This window comes from Phaseolus vulgaris, chromosome 8 (genome assembly GCF_051622355.1).
Source record: "Phaseolus vulgaris cultivar YP4 chromosome 8, ASM5162235v1, whole genome shotgun sequence".
In the NCBI taxonomy this organism is placed as follows: Eukaryota; Viridiplantae; Streptophyta; class Magnoliopsida; order Fabales; family Fabaceae; genus Phaseolus; species Phaseolus vulgaris.
In genome coordinates, this window is record NC_143505.1 from 4,164,205 (window position 1) to 4,181,834 (window position 17,630).

Here is a 17,630-nt window from a genome sequence, read left to right on the forward strand (position 1 = left end):
GAAGACGAACCTCAACACCTTCTTTGCACACTATTGCTTTAACAGTGCACTCATATGCATACCATGATAACAAGCCCTAATGTTAAAAGGAGTCTTAATACTTTCACAATAGACACTAAGCTTAGCTAATTTATTGTTTGTTTAAGTTTAATGCAATTAAAACTATCATGTAATACCATTAGTCCTCTTCAATAATTATTATTGTTTCCATGAAAGATAAATCTGACTTTGTAAAAAACAAATGAATTCAGCAGTGTCTTGATTATGTTTAAACAGATACTTAAGGAGTGAAATTGAGTTTTCCGACAATAAAAAAGCTTTCAATATCTCCATTGCTAAATTATATAATTAAATTTTTTTAAGGATAGAAATCAAATTAATAAATGAATGTCTTTCAATGCAATAAATTAGCATGAGACAATTACTGATTGCCATTTCCATTCTCATTCACATGGCAATAGTTGACTTTCTGGGAAACATGGAACAAAGTTCTCACAACACAATCTTGCCACAAAATACTAAAGGGACATAGTGAAAACGTGAGAAAGAAGAAAAACACATGTTGACCAAAATAGTATTATTAACAAAAAACAAGTTTATAAAAAAAATAACTTATTCTGGATGAATTTAGATATGTTGACCATTGAAGTAGTTTTAAATTTTAGAAGTGTTACTCTATAGGACGGAGCCAGAAGACTCGGGTCAATTTAAAAGATTAAAATTTATTTAATAAATATAGCATTGGCTTTGTTTAAAATGTTCATAATAATATATTTTTTTAAAATGATAAAAGAATATATAATAAAAATATGGTTAAATATAAGACAAACTAAGTTCATTAGCTTTTTTTAAAAAAATACTGTCATTGCTTGTAAGGTTCCTATGATTTTCGTACCATTCAAATACAAAAAGAAATGTGTTCGATAAGAATAATTCTAAATTAGTATTTGAAACTTTTCATAAAATAGTTTTTAAAAACTAAAACCATACACACCCAGAAAGAGGCAGTATATACGAGGCACAATGCAAACAAAAACAACATATCATTTACAAAAAGAAAAAGAAAAGGTCACACCACCATATCATTTGACGACTATAATGATTCAAAAAGTAGCATCAATTTCCAAAACAAAACCCTGGAGATTCCCTTGTTCTTACCTCTTAATGGGGTGTGACAGAAGAGTTCAATATCGATGAGATATACTTGTCTCTAAAAGCTATATTGTCAGTTTAGGCTAGCCTAGATTTAAAGCCAGGCAAGCTAATAAAACTCCCATCCATTGAACGTCGTCATCCATTGCAATGCTCAAAATGTTATATGTCGCCTCCTGCAAAATCCCAAGCTTTGTTGCAATAGAATACTAGAAAAAAATTATTTATCTAAGGAAAAATGCTCAGGTCAATTATATTCTAGCTTGAAATATATGCGACAGAAAATATTCACATCCAGCTTTCCTTACAATGCCATGCAGGTCAAAAGAAAAGGGAAGGGGGAAAAAGGGTCTGTAACTTCTAATAACTATTGTATGTGGAGATTAAAGAGGTTAAATATTTATACATACCTAGTTTAATTCATACATTAAAGATGATAGGCTAGTGAAAAGCAAAGATATTTTTAGTATAGTCAGGTGATGTCATGACTAGTTAGATTATAGACAATAATTTTTTATTCGAACAGTTAATCAAAGTACGACGTGTTTTAAGTCGTACAAGTTTTTATCCAAGTTTCTATACTTTAAAAGTAATAATTTTGGTCCTTTTTGTATGATAGGGGAAATTTGTCCTTCATTCTAATATCTTATGTTCCTTAAAAGATGGACGGTAGGAAATTCACAGATTATAAAATATACGAGGACCAAAATCGTTGTTTTCAAATTCCGGAAACTTAGACCAATTCTAACTTAAAACATTTTTTATCCATTAGTTAAATGATCAGACTCTGGTATATGCAAAGTTGTCAAAGAATACCTCTTCAGTACGCAACGAACTTCATTATCCTCTTGGGTCCGAATAGCAGAGTTGGCCTGTTTACAGTGTGCAACTTCAGCCATTAAGTAAGACATTTCGACCAATATATCCCCACAATAAATTATGACAGCCAATTACCAGTGTGTCTAGCAGACAAGGTTTTAATATTATTACCAAATGAAACTCCAAATCCTTGTATAGGATAGTCTTGATGTTGAACGCTGCATACAGCAGCTATATGTAGCTAAAAATTTAACTGAATGTTTTTTCAATTCATTACAAGTATAACGCGAAATCCTTGCCCAACACAATTGCCCTTAAACTTTAAAGTCAATATAGAGAGATAAAAAGGGCTGGTTGGATATGATATTTATACAGACAGTTATCATCTTAGAGTGCTATATATTTCTGGCATCATTTTGATTCCCTCCCTCGCAATAATACATGCTTTTCCTCATAAACATCTTCCAGTAGCCGACTACCCCACCCCATATAACTAAGTGCATATAGTAGAGGGGCTAGTCCAGCAAAAACAAATATACAGTAGAGGGATTCAGGGAACTGACTGACCAACCCAATCAAACTAAATTAAATCAGCAGAGTGATATCCTTTTTCTCGGGCTTTCAATTTTGATTACTAAGCTATTTTTACAGAGTCCTGTCCAAAGTGAGAAATTGTTGTATCAAATCCAATAAACCAAACAATTTTTTTTTCTTTTTTTATCAATTGATGAAAAAATCGACCTTTTCTCCTTAGAAGAAAAATGGGAGAAAAATTATATAAGGGATTTGTGGGTATTACACTTTCAAGGTTTGACCCTAGATTTACTAATTGAGTTTTAGATTAAAGCAAGGACGCTATCCAGAAGTTGTCAATGGCAGTTTCTCTAGATTGTTGATATGATAATTTTGGGCCATGATGGTAAACATACAGTATCTTAGTACAGTTCTGTTATAACTTTGTGCCATGATGACAACTTCCACATAATCAGAACAAACCCTTTACACAAATTATCCCACTTCTCACTGGATAGATACATCAATTATGGGACCGAACCACAAGTTATATATAAGATCAAATTTACATGCAAATAATATTTTATTGGACATTTTCTCATCTGTATTACGGAGGGGAGGATTCAGAGAAAAGAAAGGATGAAAATAAACTCAACTGACCTTGACAAGAGTATTCTTTACTTCTCGTAGATTATCTTCCACACACTTCCTGTGCTTCTTTTCAATTTCATCCCTGTCATCAGCCCATTTTATTTTCTCTTGAATTGAAACAAGCAGATTTTCTGATGTAGACAACCTATGTTTCCCAGTCATAAATTCTATTTCAGTACTAGTATTCAGGAGAGAAACTCTCTCACATTCTAAAAATAACAGAATGTAGTTAATTACCGTTTTGAAAAGTTCTGAACCATAAACAAGACAAACAGAAACGAAAAGCAAAAACCTAAGAATCAAAAGCTTTCTATAAAATACAAAGTTTGAGATATGTTGATGATTGGAAGTTCAAACCAACTTCAACCGATCTTGAATGCTAAGCAGACTAGAATACAGCCTATTTTCAAAGGAGGCCATACTCCAAAAGTTCAATATTCCGAGATAATGAAGCACAAAAATTATAGCTTTGCACTGATATCACCACTATCCATTCTTACTAGCCATGTTTACCATCAGATGATGCAATTCAAATACTTTTTTCCACATACAGGTAGTTAATTTACTAATAATCAGACATATGACTAAAATCACCTACCTGAAAAAATGCATTACCAGTTAGAGAGTGTCTCTATCATACTCCCTAGTTTAGCAGGTCTCAAGTCCCTACATGCTGCAAACTGGACCTGAAATTATCCTCAAAGATCAACTAAATTCCAATAGGGAACTTGTTAAATTAAAAAGCAGAAGGGATCAAAAGTGCAAATTTTAGAAAATAATAGATGATGTTGGGCTAGGACCACAAAGCATTGTCGCAGATGATCCAGCTTTCCTCTTACTAGTCCCTGATGAAATCCATAAAGCTTATTAATAACTATCTTACATCTGCTGAATGACTATTCAGAAAATGTTACAAAAGAAAATAGCACAAGCCAACAGATAAAATTCAAAATTTAGAAAAAAAGGTAGCATAAAGTCATGATAAATATATTTATTTCATATTTATAATGCATTTTATCATTGTAGCAAAAGAAAAATTAGCGAATTAGCATAGGACATAATGAAAATTATAAAACAAAAAAAAAGGGAAGGAAGACCATTTCATGAAATATATCTCTAGGCATTAACAGTATAAAATAGATCAATCACACAACAATTGCAACATTGTTCTCAAATCCCTCAGTAGCTGTTGCTTGCATTGTAATACCAATTTGCATTAACACAAATTATTCCCTTTATATGCAAAGATCTTGTGCAGATGTACCAAAAAATATCTTGTAAAGAATAATCCCCAAGTGTCTCCATTAGTTCCTTTAACAGATTGTATGTAATTTATGAAACTTACTATGATTTTTGCAGATGTATTATACTCTCTCGTGTTTCCATTAGAAAGATTTGATGTTATTATACCCTCATACTCCTCTCCCTCTTTTAATGAATTGTTTTATTATAATAGCAATGAATAAATAATCATAATAATAATTGTGGAAATGCAGATTCCATTAATATTACCACATTTGAGTTTGAGCAGAAATATATTATCATGAAGATAATGATACCTACCGAGTACATGCATTCATTAATTAGAAAATCTTGAAGTTCAAGAACATTTGTGACATCTAGTTCCTGCATCATTTGGTCATAGGCTAGTACCTAAAGAAAAATAAACACACACCTATAAAAATTGATTACAAAGGTCAAAAGATAAAGGGCTCAGTCTCAAAAAAGCAAAAGTTGACAGAAAGTTACTCATGTTCAATGAGAAAGAGATGACAATTTAAAATAACGACTTCGATTAAACAATTCTACACAATCAAGAAATAGATTCCAAGAGCTGGATTCCTCTTTCATTTTTTATAAGTTAAGAGAGAGCTAAAGAGAGGATACGATATTCTCCAAGTGTAACTAAAAAGAATATATCCTCCAAAGCAGAGCAAAGTAATTTCTCAAATAATCTTAAGCAAAATACCATGGACAAATCACAAACAAAATGATGGCAAGCCCACAAAGGACACAGACATGCCCAAAAGCCTTCTTGGCTAAAGGGCTAATTGAGTAGTAACCTGCATGGTGTAAGTGTAGAGCACATATTATAGGACCATTAACGTCTTCCTTGCTATAAGAAGCCATTTTTTTTGTCAACCTTGAGTATTTTTTGTCTAGTCAAACACAACTGTTTTGGTTGCCCTTAGTTTGAGATAGTATTCTTAGGGTTAATCACCGCATCCGAAGTATTGTCCGCTTTGGAACTTAAAACTCCGTCACGGTTTTATTCTTAAAAAGTGTCTTGGAAGGTTAAGGGAGAAAGGTGTATTTAAAACGTGATTGACCTTGACTCCTAAGCAATGTGACATACTGGACCAAATGTCAACCAAATTTTTCGGGTTGAACTCTATAATGATTATTTTTTGTCGATGTTTGTAAAGGTTTTTTTTATTGACATCACTAGTATTATTTGGTGGTTACTTTTTTAATTGATATTTTTGTTTTTGATAAGAATTGAGATGCCCTATTCAAAAAAGAAAATTAAAATTCAATAAATTAGATTTGTCTTATCCAAATTTAAAAATTAAACAATTTGAAATGAAAGCAATTGAAATCTAATGTGTTAGAATTTTTTAAAAGTTGTAAAATTCTCTATTTCAACACCTCTCAAGGATAGGAGCATCAAGAATGGGTATGAATTTTAGCCTGTTTCTTCTTATTATTATTTTTTTAACTTTAGAGTTTACCGTAGTTTGACGTACTTTATCTATCACAAAACCTAATCGCATAACAGATCTAAGGGTAAATGGGGAACACCATTAAAAAAGAGGCGAGTATTGCAATTTGCACAAGATGTAAAACAGGCACACCACAGCTGAATTTTTTACTCTAATTATATGAGGTATTTGACATTATAATCGTACAAGAACTATAAGCAAGTAGTTGTATTGTACGCACATTGTCAACAATCTAGAAAATGCAATATATGATAATAAATGACGAAGACAAGAAGGGTCTGCCAGCACGTAAGAAATAAATACAGAAATTAAAGCATGATATGGAAACTAAACAACCATTATAACCATCAGGGCATAAGCATCTAAATTCAGGACCTATCACACTACTGCGAAGGGGTGGGGGTTGGAGAATCACAAGACAGACCCAGCAGAAATAATTCATTTTTCACCCAGATATATAAGTGAACTTCCATTGATAACATTAGTTACACCAATTTAAAGCAAAATAGTAACACAAGATAGCCAATAACAGTAGGTCTAATAGGTAATACCTAGTATATCCCGTCGATCCAAAAAAAGGAAAGAATACCTCGTACGTACTAGCCAGTGTAAGAACAGTGAGTTGCTTAAGCTTGAGGATCTGATCAGGTATCAATTGCGGAAGACGACCAGCATTTTCTACGAGCCACTTAAACATTTTAATAAACACTATTATTTTATTTTTATTTACATATAAAATTAATGAGGAAACAGAGATGCTAAAAAAAAAAAAAATCTTTACATGAGGATAAATGTACGAGTTTTCCTTGCAAACCGCAAAGTAGAAACTATTACGAGTTGTATACAGGCTTCTTATATACAGGACACATCAAGCATAACACAGTAATGGTGGGTTATGACTGACAAATCACAAAATGAAAAATATGTCTCTGTTCCAGCATACATACCTTATATTATTTAAATTCACAGGTACATATAAACCCGAAATGTTAGTAATAGCTAGGAGAAGCATTAAGAAACTAGTGAGATCAATAACTAATAGCAGTTCAAGGCAACAAGTAAAAAATAAAAAATCCACCACACCATAATTGATGGTGCTGCAGCCAATTCCAAAATCATGGCAATGAAGTTAAAAAACTGTAATATATACTAACAACTAAAATGTCCTGCAGATTTTTTACGGGAAAAAGAACTACCAATTAATATCATGGGTAATAAACATAACCGAAAGTAGGACATATTCAAATACATTATAAAAAAACATAAAAAGGTAAAATTCTAAAATAATCAAATAAAAATCTAAAAATAACGACAAGCAATTAAATAAGTGGTGATATCACTAATATTGCCTGTCAATATATGAGTCCTCGTTTGTTTTCCTTGTTTTTCAATCACCCTTTCATATGATCTCACAAGTTACAACTTCCCATCTCAAGTCGCCAACATCCAGTGTCCGCAATAAGAATTATAAATTCAAAATTCATTATTCACCATGAAGATGTCATCAAATAGTAAAACATGGATGCTGCAATATTGATCTAACACATGAACAACATACTACTGTGGGAAAAGAAAAACAAACAAACAATGAAGGAAGGAAAATACTCATCATAAATGTAGTGAGGGAAAAAATAGCATAACAGTAAATCCATAGGCTTACTCGTGTAATCACTCCATGTTCCATATGCAAACAACCGAAGCATATCAAGATAAACAGAATTCTCAGTTGCTTTAAGCTGCGAGAAATCACAAGTGAAAGTTACAGCAGGACGTATAGGAACTATTTCACCGAAAAAATTGGCAAAAACAGAAGTCTCATGTTACTCACAAATTTTCATATTACCTAAAAAATGGACAACAGAAATTCCCTAAACTAATTATGCATTTATTTATATATAACAGTAATAATTAAAAATGTTCTTCATAAAACAGGAATAAACAATTAATTTAGGAGCTAATGTCACACAAATTTTCATATTACCTCAAAAAAATGGCAATAGAAATCACCTAACTAAATACTGCATTTATAATAATAACAACAACAGTAATTATTCATATTATTATTATTATTTAAAATGCCATTAAACATGACCAATTTTACTGCATCCAAAATGCAACATAATCACAGTGAACGCGAACGCCATAAATCAATAAACAAAACACCAGAGAATTATGAAGTCAGTTTTGCTTTTCCACTTCCCTTCACAAATCGACTACTGCCACTTTTAGAAACAAACAGGAGCAAGAAATTAGGTAAAGCTTTAAAAAAGTGCGGAGAAAACAGTGAAGAAAGAAGAACCTGTTGAAGATAGGGGAGGGAGAGAATTTCTGAGAAAGTGAAGAGGTTGCGGTGAGAAGTTGCTTCTACGAGGATGGAAGGGAGTGCGTTAGCATTGGAAGAAGCAAAGGTTTTCTTCACGAAGTATTCGATTATTTCCGATTGCTCCTGCTCCATCTTCTAACAGAATCAATTCGATTTGCTTCCTTTTCGAATTTGAATTTCGCAGAAATGGAACAGAACGAGGAGTTCGCTCGCTCTTAACTCTGGAAGTGAAAACAAAACGTATTTAGTGAAGTTCAAAATACTTTTATATTCAAATGTATAAATTTCTTAATATATGTATTTTAAAGTAACTGAATGTTTTAAGTGTATGATACGGTAAACTTTTCAGTAAATATTAAAATTATTTTTTGTAAACTTTTACGTATTTATTAAAGCCAATTTTTTATACAGCTATCAAAACAAATTGATCTATAAAATTGTTTAACAATGTTCTAGGAGTTTACATCCAAAGTAAATTCAATCCCAAATGATTCACACACAAAAATTCATTCCCAAATGAGTTCTCTAACTGGTTAATTATTACTGCTTATTCATCTCGATTTAAAAATAACCACATGCGATCTATATTATTTTTTGTAAATTTAAAATAATCTTTAAAAGTCTCTCTGGTTAATCGATCGTTGTGTCGAGTAATGTTATGTTATGAATTTTAATTCTAATAATTTGAGCATAACATAATCTTAATTAGAACATTGTTTTTAAATTTTAAAACGTGTATTTATCATAAATATTTGCAATTGGAAGGAAAAAGCAATTAATTAATTTATTTGTAATTGCATAAGATAAGTGATTTTTTTTGTCTCTCGGCGCCAAAACCCGGTTGTGTTGTTGTGATTCCCTTCTGCATTCCAAAACCTAACAAGATAAGGGATCGATCACCTTTGATGTACGATTCACACGGCAACACTGCGGCGGTGCAAGCCACCAACGATGACGCCTCCGCCAGCAAATTGTTCGCACATCTCCTTTTTCTCTCTCTTTTTGCCTCTGACCAATGCATGTGAAGGTTTTTTCATCGGTGAATTAGGAACGGGTTTATCTAGAAGCTGCTTTGTTTTTCTAAGCATGTTTTCCCCCCGAAAAAATTACTTAGAAATGTGATATTTTATTATGTTTTTATTATTAGTTTATGGGAATTAATTCATCCTTTCCACTTACTTTTGTTGCCGCTGTTTAGATTTTAAAACTAATACTCTCTGAATTTTTAATTCGTTACGTGTATTATTTTGTTCTACTTCGTGTTTTCTTGCATTGTTTGCTTGCTCTAGATTGGCTTGTCACATTGTGATAGAAGGTTGCATTCAGACCTGGCAAGATGAATATCGTAGAAGGGTTCCTTTTGAGGATTCTAATGTGAATAAGCATAAGCACTAATCTAGCTGAATCTTGTCTCATTATTACTGAATGGTTCCTTCCTTGGTAGCATAAAATGCTTTTGGTTTCTGATGAAATGTAACCTTGTATTGTATTTAAAGAGAATGTTGATTACTCATGCATGCCATGCCATGATGTCATGCTCAGAGGAAGAAGTTAAAACATGGTTTTGAAGAAACATTGATTCGATAAATTTCTTTTCGACTGATCCAATTCTAAGTGAATTCTGATTAAATCTACCCTCCTGTTCGTGTAATGGTAAAAGTCATGTACTATGTACGGGTGACAATCCATGTGGCATTGGTTCAGATAACTTTCATACTTGATTTTTTTTTCTCATTTTTTGTCACTATTGTATTCAGCTTTTATCAAAGTTTAAATGAATTACAATGTTGTTTACTAAATTCAATGAACGATTCTTTTTTGGTGAATAGTATTGTATGATAACTATTTTATCTCTATAAACTGGCTGTAGGTCATGTGTGAAAAAGGGATACATGAAAGATGACTACATTCCTCATATATCTGTTAGAAAGCCTTTTAGGAGATCTCCATTTATTAATCTGAGGTAGGACTTATTTCTTTAAGGTAATTGACTTCTTTAAGTTCTTGCCCTTCAGTTTGGTAGTTTGTTGGTGTTTTTGTATTGTTTGTGACTATATAGGTTACTTTGCTTGTTGGGCTGTTATTTGGAAACTTCTGTATCAGTTTGTTGATGTGGAGAAAAAATCAGACGAAGATGCTCCTGTAAAGAAGCAAATATTATCACTGGGAGCAGGCTTTTACACAACATATTTTCAGTTGCAGGTGCCTGGGTTCCCTTTATGAGCTCTTATAATTACTTCACAAGTTCTGTTTAAGAGCTATTTCGCTTCTACCTTTAAAACTATAGGTTTGCTATGTTTTGGAGACATGTGGATTGAGTGAAGGTTTGAATTGAATTAATCCAAAGCCGTTGCATTTAAATCTTGTTAAATTCTTATTTTGTGTTTTAACATGCTATGAGGACAATTTTCTTTTTTGTACCTGTTGGTGCTCCTTGGCTAAATGCCAGCTGCCTTTTTAATCTTAATTTTTATGAGACAGAATATCATACCTTGTGCAACACGAGACAAGGAGATTATGACAAAGAACTATTTTGAAACTTAAGTTCTCATGCGACGAATGTGTTTTTAGCTGAAAATTAATTTTCTTGGAGGTAGAATATAACTTCCTCTCAACACTGTGTGCATTATTTACTTAAGTTTAAGAAAAGTGGACAATGGATGAGGTGCATCAGTGTATGAATATGGAATTGTAGTTGAATAATAATGCTGATCTACTAATTGCCTGTTAACAAATTCATGGCTTTTGGACTTGTCTCTTCTTATTGGTGACTAGTGAGTGCTAGAAAATTTGAATTGGTGGGATAAGGCTATTGTTGTTGTTAGGTATACAGTTATGTATGATTCTATCTAGTATCCATGCCAGCTTTTATGACCAATATTTTGGCTTTCTCTCCTGGCTCTTCTGTTATTCTCTTTGTTTATTCTGATGGCACCAAGGGTAGTTTGGACATAATTACTTTTGTGTCCGTGTATAGATACTGCACTAATTGTAGAACAAACTCATACTTTTCACCTAAACTGAATCAGTTGCACTGTCTGAAGCTTCTGTGCAAAAAAAATCTTATTATTTTTAATCACACTGTTATAGGTTTGATGTTGCCTGTTGGTGAGGAAAAATGTTTCCTTCTTTACCCATGCATATTATTGCTGCAAAATACATTTGATTTGTGGTTTGATTACAGCCTTAGGCCATTTTTTGCTTGGCTTTATCCTCTTGTTAAAATGTTTACAATACTTTTCAATTTTATTTTTGGAAAGTCATAACTTGTTCCCTTTCACAGTTTATAACATTTAACAAATGGAAAATGACTGGAAAAACCCAAGTTTGAGCGTAAAAATTTTTAATTTTCCTTTTTTTTGTATTTATTTGAGTGCTCACACACACAAAATCGTTCTTAGAATAAAAAAAATCTGGTTTGTATCGTGCCCTGAATCGTAGTAGACTTGCATTTGGGTTTTACTGTGAACCGAGTTTAGTCACACAGCCCGGTTTGGTAAAATCCCTAAATTTAGTTTCTTTTAAACCGGGAACTGAACATAAATAAGTGGTTGTGGTTCTGTTGCTTCTCCTCCAACCATTAGCACAAACTCAGAAGTGTGTTGCCTGGGCTATGCTGAGAGTTTAAAATGACTTTATTAATTCTCAAGAAAGACGTAGGTATTGTTTCTATTTTTTTTATTTTGCCTTGATGATCTGGAAGTTTGTGTATAAAATTTACATTTTTTAGTGTTTTCTAATGTTTTAATGCTAAAGTCTATTTACTGATTAATAACATCTTAGCAATAGCCTTGGGGCCTGCAAAAATTAAAGAATAAATTTCGTAAAACAAATATGATATTCTTGTGTAGTCATCATGGTCCTTTTGTTGGGTCTGGCTGGACCAAGAGTACAACAATAAACTTTTCAGAACAAAAATATTCTTTTGATTGGGCAATATTTATGTTAAAGTCATGGTGAACAAACACAATGATAGAAATAACCAAATTTCTTAGGGTGGGAAGGGTGGTGGTCCCCCATCAGCTCTGCCTAAATAAGCATCAGTAATATTTGATTTTTCTTCTATCTCTTGGCTTCTCTTTTAAAGAAGAATTTTTCCTGGTTTTGTATTCCTATCAACATTTTAATCTGTTGAAGGTACTATGTTCTATCTATATCTTATGATTGCCGTATGATGGAACTGCATGATACTAAAGTTCATATCTCCATATGTAAGGCAGTTTTTCCCTGATCTTCCATCACCTCTCCTCTTTCTATCTACTTTATGGTTGGTAGCGTGTTTCTTTCTTGTTTGTAGTCAACAGATACTAAGTGTTAATACTTTACTGTTTAGGATTGAACGGATGGAATTGTTTGATGAATTTGAAGAGTGGTACATGATGCAGGCCAGTCAGCTTTTGATTAATGTTCTGTTGTTAATTGTTTGCTATAAAAAATGTTTGAATTCTGTTGCACGCAATTGCTGGGGCCCTGAGTGGGGGATCTAGACCAGAGTTAATCATCTCTCAGTTTAAGTGGGATGTGAATTGTTTGCTTTTATTTCTTCTTTATAAGATTCATTGGTGGGGGAAACGAAAAGTAAATAATAAATTTATAATCAAGCAAATTAGTAAAAGTATGTTCATTTACTATATGGGAAGGGAATAGGACATTTCCTGTATGGGAAGGGAATAGGACATTAAATCAATCCCCAAATAAATTGACCGGGTGTAATATCTTTCTTCCCTGGATTTAAATTATTGGATTGAAATTAGAGATCAAATCACTTTTCTGAACCATTTCTAGCAGCCTTAGATTATGACAATGATGATGATGATGATGATGATGAGTGAATAGAAGATATTAATTTGGAAAAAAGGATGGGCTGGGGTGGGGAATAGGATTCTGTTTCTGAAGATGATTCGAAACATATCAAAAATATAATATGGTACTTTAGGTTTTTAAGAACTATACTGGACAAGCATTGACTCTGGCTTTCACTTTTCATCCATAATGCAGGGCCTTTTTGGGGAATTTGGTTTTGTTAATAACAACAAAACTAGGCTTCCTTCCTCATGAAAAGCGAGGATACAACTCCAATGACACATACATATATTTATATTATATTTCTCTTGCTGTAGCTGTAACTGTTAATACAGTCCAGGCATCACGGTGGCATGTGCCAGCTCACTGGTATGTTGTCTGGGAAAAGGATTTTCTGATCAACTTGTAGTTATTGTATCAGAATTCAGAGCCATACGAGTGATTAGTATTTTTATAGATCCCTTCAGATATTGTTTATTTGACACAAAGCACAGATACTTTCCATTTTCTGCTAGCTATTTGGTAAAGAAAACGTGGTGGTGCCCACACAGCACCAACTGTTAAAGTCATACTCTGGAACTGTTTGGGGATGTCCATGTGGAACAAATACGAAAATAATGTGTAATATTCTTGCTTTTGAACAAGTTTTTCTATGTTTTGTATTGCTTTTAAAATCTTAACCAGTTTGTTCATCAGTATGTTAACTCCAAAACTCAGTAAAGAATGGGTACTCCAAAACCGGAATTAAAAACTGGTTCTTTGCTTATTTTTGTTTTATTTTTAGTCTTCTTAACTTGCTTTAAAGTATTTTTAATTAAAAAAAGTGTATACAGTTATAAATTATTTTGATTACTATTTTTTATGAAATATAACTTATTTATTTATATTAATTTATACTTTTTATATCTTGAATTGTTACTCAATATTAAATCAATAAACCATTAATCATAATTTTCATTGATACAATTACAGTTTTTAAATCATTAATACATGAGTTGTGAAATGTATGGTCAAACTTTTGGAAAGTGTGTTAGTCCCATTTAGATTGAATCTTTTATAAACATAATAAAAATATCTTATCTTATACGTTCTCGATAAGTTTTTTTCCAATATATTCTGGAAAAGTTATTTTTAAAAATTTGTGAAAAAGATAATGAAAGTCATTTAAAAAAATTGTTTCTTTTTGAAAAAAACGTTTTCATAATACATTTTCTGAATTTCAGAAATGGAACACATTTAATGTATTTTGGAAATGGGTGGGCCAGAAGCTTCTGGAAAAGATCAGGAAATCATCTAAAAAGATGGGTAAAATGGTCTTGTTAGAAATTGATGGGTTCAGGAAGAGTTTTGATGGGTGTAGGAAGAAACACCCATCTTTTTATTGGTTATGGCATTTTGTGATCCAGTTGGGCCTAACTGGATCCAAATTAGTTTGTTACTTTTTTTAGTTTATACTTATTCGATTTTAGAAAATGATATAATAAATAATAATAATAATGAAATAGCCTTTATTTTTATTCATAATATTTGTAAAACACTATTTTGGTTCTCAGTGTTAATAAGTTTCTAATATTTCAATTAAGTCTACAACTAATATAGATTCGGGGGATTAGAATGTTCGTCATTTTGTTTCCTCTTTCCCTAATTAGATGACACTGTACTTTAGCCAAGGAAGGTTCCTCGATGGATTCAAAACAAATCGTGTCTAAAACAGAACAAAACGTGACTAAAACATAGATTTTTAACGATTTATTTACAATGAAACGACAACATAAGAAGTTACATTGGGAGAGAGACGATGAAAGCCGTTACTAGCAGTTCTTAACACAATGACCAATGGAAGGTGCATTGTTTATTGTTGCAGATCAATTACAGCCGACAAGTCCACTTTATTGTTCAATTGAAACAATTATCCTTTCTTGGATTTCCATACAACATGACACCCACACAAAAATCTCTGAACTATGAAACACTTGTACTATCATTGTTTTGTACCTCATTTTATCATTCTTAAGTAACATTTTAATCATTAAAGCCAAACTAAGTAGAAACAAGAAAAAATACTCATTTTGAATTTAATGTCATTTTGAGAAGAATTTTTTTATTAGATTTAAAGTTTATTTTGTAATAAAAATATTTTTAATTTGTATTAGTTACTCTTAGTTTAGACAAATTAAACCCTATATACAAATCTTTGCATGCACATGCATGGTTATTTGTTTACATCATAACACAAGGGTGAAGAGAATCAAAATGATGCTGATCTCTGAGATTAATTATTAGGACCACTAGTTGCATAAGTAACACAAGCTTAGCTCTTAGGTAGACCTAACAAAAAGAAGTTTGTCTCTATAATGAAATAATAATAGTTTTTGTTGCATGGAGTTGCAGAAGCCAACCAGTTTCCTCTTCCTATGTCAGCATGCTCCTTGCTTTGAATGGTTGATTCAGACATTATAAAAGACAGGGAAAAGAAGGTTTTATTAGAAATTGGGTCCACAGGGAAGAAAATGAGCTGGAATTGGAATTTCAATGTGACAGTGAGATACATGGAGATTGTGGAAGAAACGGTCCCTCTGTGACTTTTTGGAAGTGAAGAGAAGAAATAGTATTATTATATGAATAGTTTTCTCTGGATCGGTGTGTTGCCCCCACCACCTCGTAGTACCTCTTTAATACTCCATTATCACTTTTTTATGCCTTCCTTCATAGCTCAATAACACCTATCACAATGAAAAATCCTTTATTATTATTGCAGCTTTTTACTAATTTCTTCAGAGCTCTTTTTACAATGATTTGTTTCCACTTCCAATTAATAATATATTTAGATTTCAGTTTCCGACCATTCCAAACTCGACACTCGCTTGTTCGGTTCTGTTCGATTCTCTTAGGTTTTGTTCGCTTCGGCTCGCCAAACTATATAGGAGAGGAATTACAGAAGAATTGAGAAAAAATTAAAAATTTACAAATTTTACCATAAAAAATGTGAGAAATAGTCATTTTAGAATAATTTCATATTATCAAAATAATTTTTAGATAAATTTCTTCATGAAATTTTTTAGAACAAGCTTGAACATGAAAATAATAGGTTTATAAGTAATTTTATAATAATAGGATAATAAATTACTTATAAATAATAACATGTTCTCTAACACTCATTTTAACATACTATCTATTATTAATTAAATTTTATTAAAAAATAATTCTTTTATAAAGGTTTATTTTTTTATAGTTATTTTTTTTTTTTATAATCTTATCTTTCAAGATAGTTCATAGGTTTGCTACTCCAGTGATCAATCATCTCTGCAAAATCAAAATCCACAAACTTCAATTCAATCACAATTTTCAATTTACTCTTTGCAACTTTCAAGAAAACCTAGAACTGCGTAAACTTATCAGAAATTGACTAAAAAGACAGAAAAATGAATACTCTCCAATAACCAAACAGAGATTCAAATTGTCCAATCCAATTTAAACATGGAATGAAACTTAAAACATTTACTCATGCTCTTGGTTTTCCAATTAAAATTAGAAACAAAACTTTGCAAACAAAAAGTTAAAAAAGAAAACCTTTACCTTTTTTAGTACTATTCTCTCAATGTTTGAATTTGTTAAACATATTCCTCAATTGTAAATCAAAATTCTCCTTCAAGTCTCTATGCCTCATCACCATCTTCATCTTCACCTAAATACATTTTATGTTAATTTTAAATTAAAAATGGTTACAAGTAAAGAATTTACATACTAAAAATATGTGTAACTAAAAGTAAAAAAAAAATCAAAATAAAATAAAATGTGCAATAAGAAATAAATATAAAAAATAAGATTAAGCAAAATGTTATTTTCTTCATCTTTTAAATATAGTATTTAAAAAATATATCTAAATACATTTTTTAAAGTTTAAGAATACATTATACAAATTTTATTAAAGTTAATACTTTTGTTTCATTTATTATCTATCATAATTATTTTAGACTTTAAGTGTGTCTTTATAGAGATGATAAATTTTCTAATAAAGAAGCTTTAAAGCATTCTAAAAGTTCGTTTTTAATTGAATGTTGCTTTTATGGTTGTTGATAAAATTAATGTATCAGCATATCTTTCAAGAATAACTCATGGAATAAATAAGACTGAATTAGAGTAATTGTGTTTAGGTAATAGTAGTTTATTGATGGGGTTAGGTACTCTAATAGTATAAAGTAAAGAAAAAAAAAGTAAGAATTTATCCACAATTGATATAGAGTTGGTGAATATGCTTTAATGAGAATCATGGTATACAATAGTGATATGATAATATATGATTAACATAAAAAAATTATTTAAATGATACATAGTCAAATTAATTATATTTCATTTTGTTCATGTTCATATATAAAAAAAAAATGCACACTCCTAATGTAGAATAAATGTTTTTTCACTCATAGTGAAATGAGTGCAAAGAATATTTTGTACTCAAAACAACTTTTGAATCTCATAATAGTAAGAAAGTGGGGACTTTTTTTTAATGAAGATTCTTGTTTTGGATAAAAAAGAAGTAAGTTTCTTAACATGGTGTAGAAATCAATCTTTTTAAGAGAATTCAATTTTATAAAAAAATTTCCTTTTCAAAACTGAATGTTCCCAACCACAGACTCAAATAATGTTAC

General features: G+C 31.3%; 2 protein-coding genes across 11 annotated transcripts; one reads left to right on the top strand and one right to left on the bottom strand.

The window, feature by feature from the left end:
• Nucleotides 1–1,026: 1,026 nt before the first annotated feature.
• LOC137826167 (COP9 signalosome complex subunit 7) lies at nucleotides 1,027–8,450 on the bottom strand. Of its 7 annotated transcripts, none has more exons than XR_016515172.1 (9): nucleotides 8,158–8,450; nucleotides 7,519–7,594; nucleotides 6,448–6,536; nucleotides 4,699–4,788; nucleotides 3,936–3,980; nucleotides 3,734–3,821; nucleotides 3,145–3,280; nucleotides 1,969–2,024; nucleotides 1,027–1,328 (listed from the first exon to the last, which is right to left on the bottom strand). XR_016515172.1 is itself a non-coding variant. In XM_068632035.2 (9 exons), exons 1-9 carry the CDS (start codon nucleotides 8,311–8,313, stop codon nucleotides 1,307–1,309), a joined length of 741 nt encoding a protein of 246 aa, XP_068488136.1. In that variant the 5' UTR covers nucleotides 8,314–8,450; the 3' UTR covers nucleotides 1,027–1,306. The 7 variants fall into 7 exon arrangements, 5 of the variants coding, with proteins under 5 accessions (XP_068488136.1, XP_090150655.1, XP_090150656.1 ...); XM_068632035.2 differs by having other exon boundaries at nucleotides 3,751–3,821; XM_090294529.1 differs by having other exon boundaries at nucleotides 3,751–3,821; nucleotides 6,448–6,546.
• Nucleotides 8,451–8,963: 513 nt separating this feature from the next.
• On the top strand, nucleotides 8,964–13,626 carry LOC137826709 (uncharacterized). 4 transcript variants are annotated; one of them, XR_011083573.2, is made up of 4 exons: nucleotides 9,001–9,154; nucleotides 10,052–10,144; nucleotides 10,241–10,383; nucleotides 13,180–13,626. XR_011083573.2 is itself a non-coding variant. In XM_068632798.2 (3 exons), the coding sequence occupies exons 1-3, from the start codon at nucleotides 9,087–9,089 to the stop codon at nucleotides 13,391–13,393; spliced, it is 375 nt and encodes a 124-aa protein (XP_068488899.1). In that variant the 5' UTR covers nucleotides 8,964–9,086; the 3' UTR covers nucleotides 13,394–13,626. The 4 variants fall into 4 exon arrangements, 1 of the variants encoding a protein (XP_068488899.1); XR_011083574.2 differs by having other exon boundaries at nucleotides 10,285–10,383; XR_016515249.1 differs by lacking the exon at nucleotides 13,180–13,626 and adding an exon at nucleotides 12,515–12,567 and having other exon boundaries at nucleotides 10,285–10,383.
• Nucleotides 13,627–17,630: the final 4,004 nt, after the last annotated feature.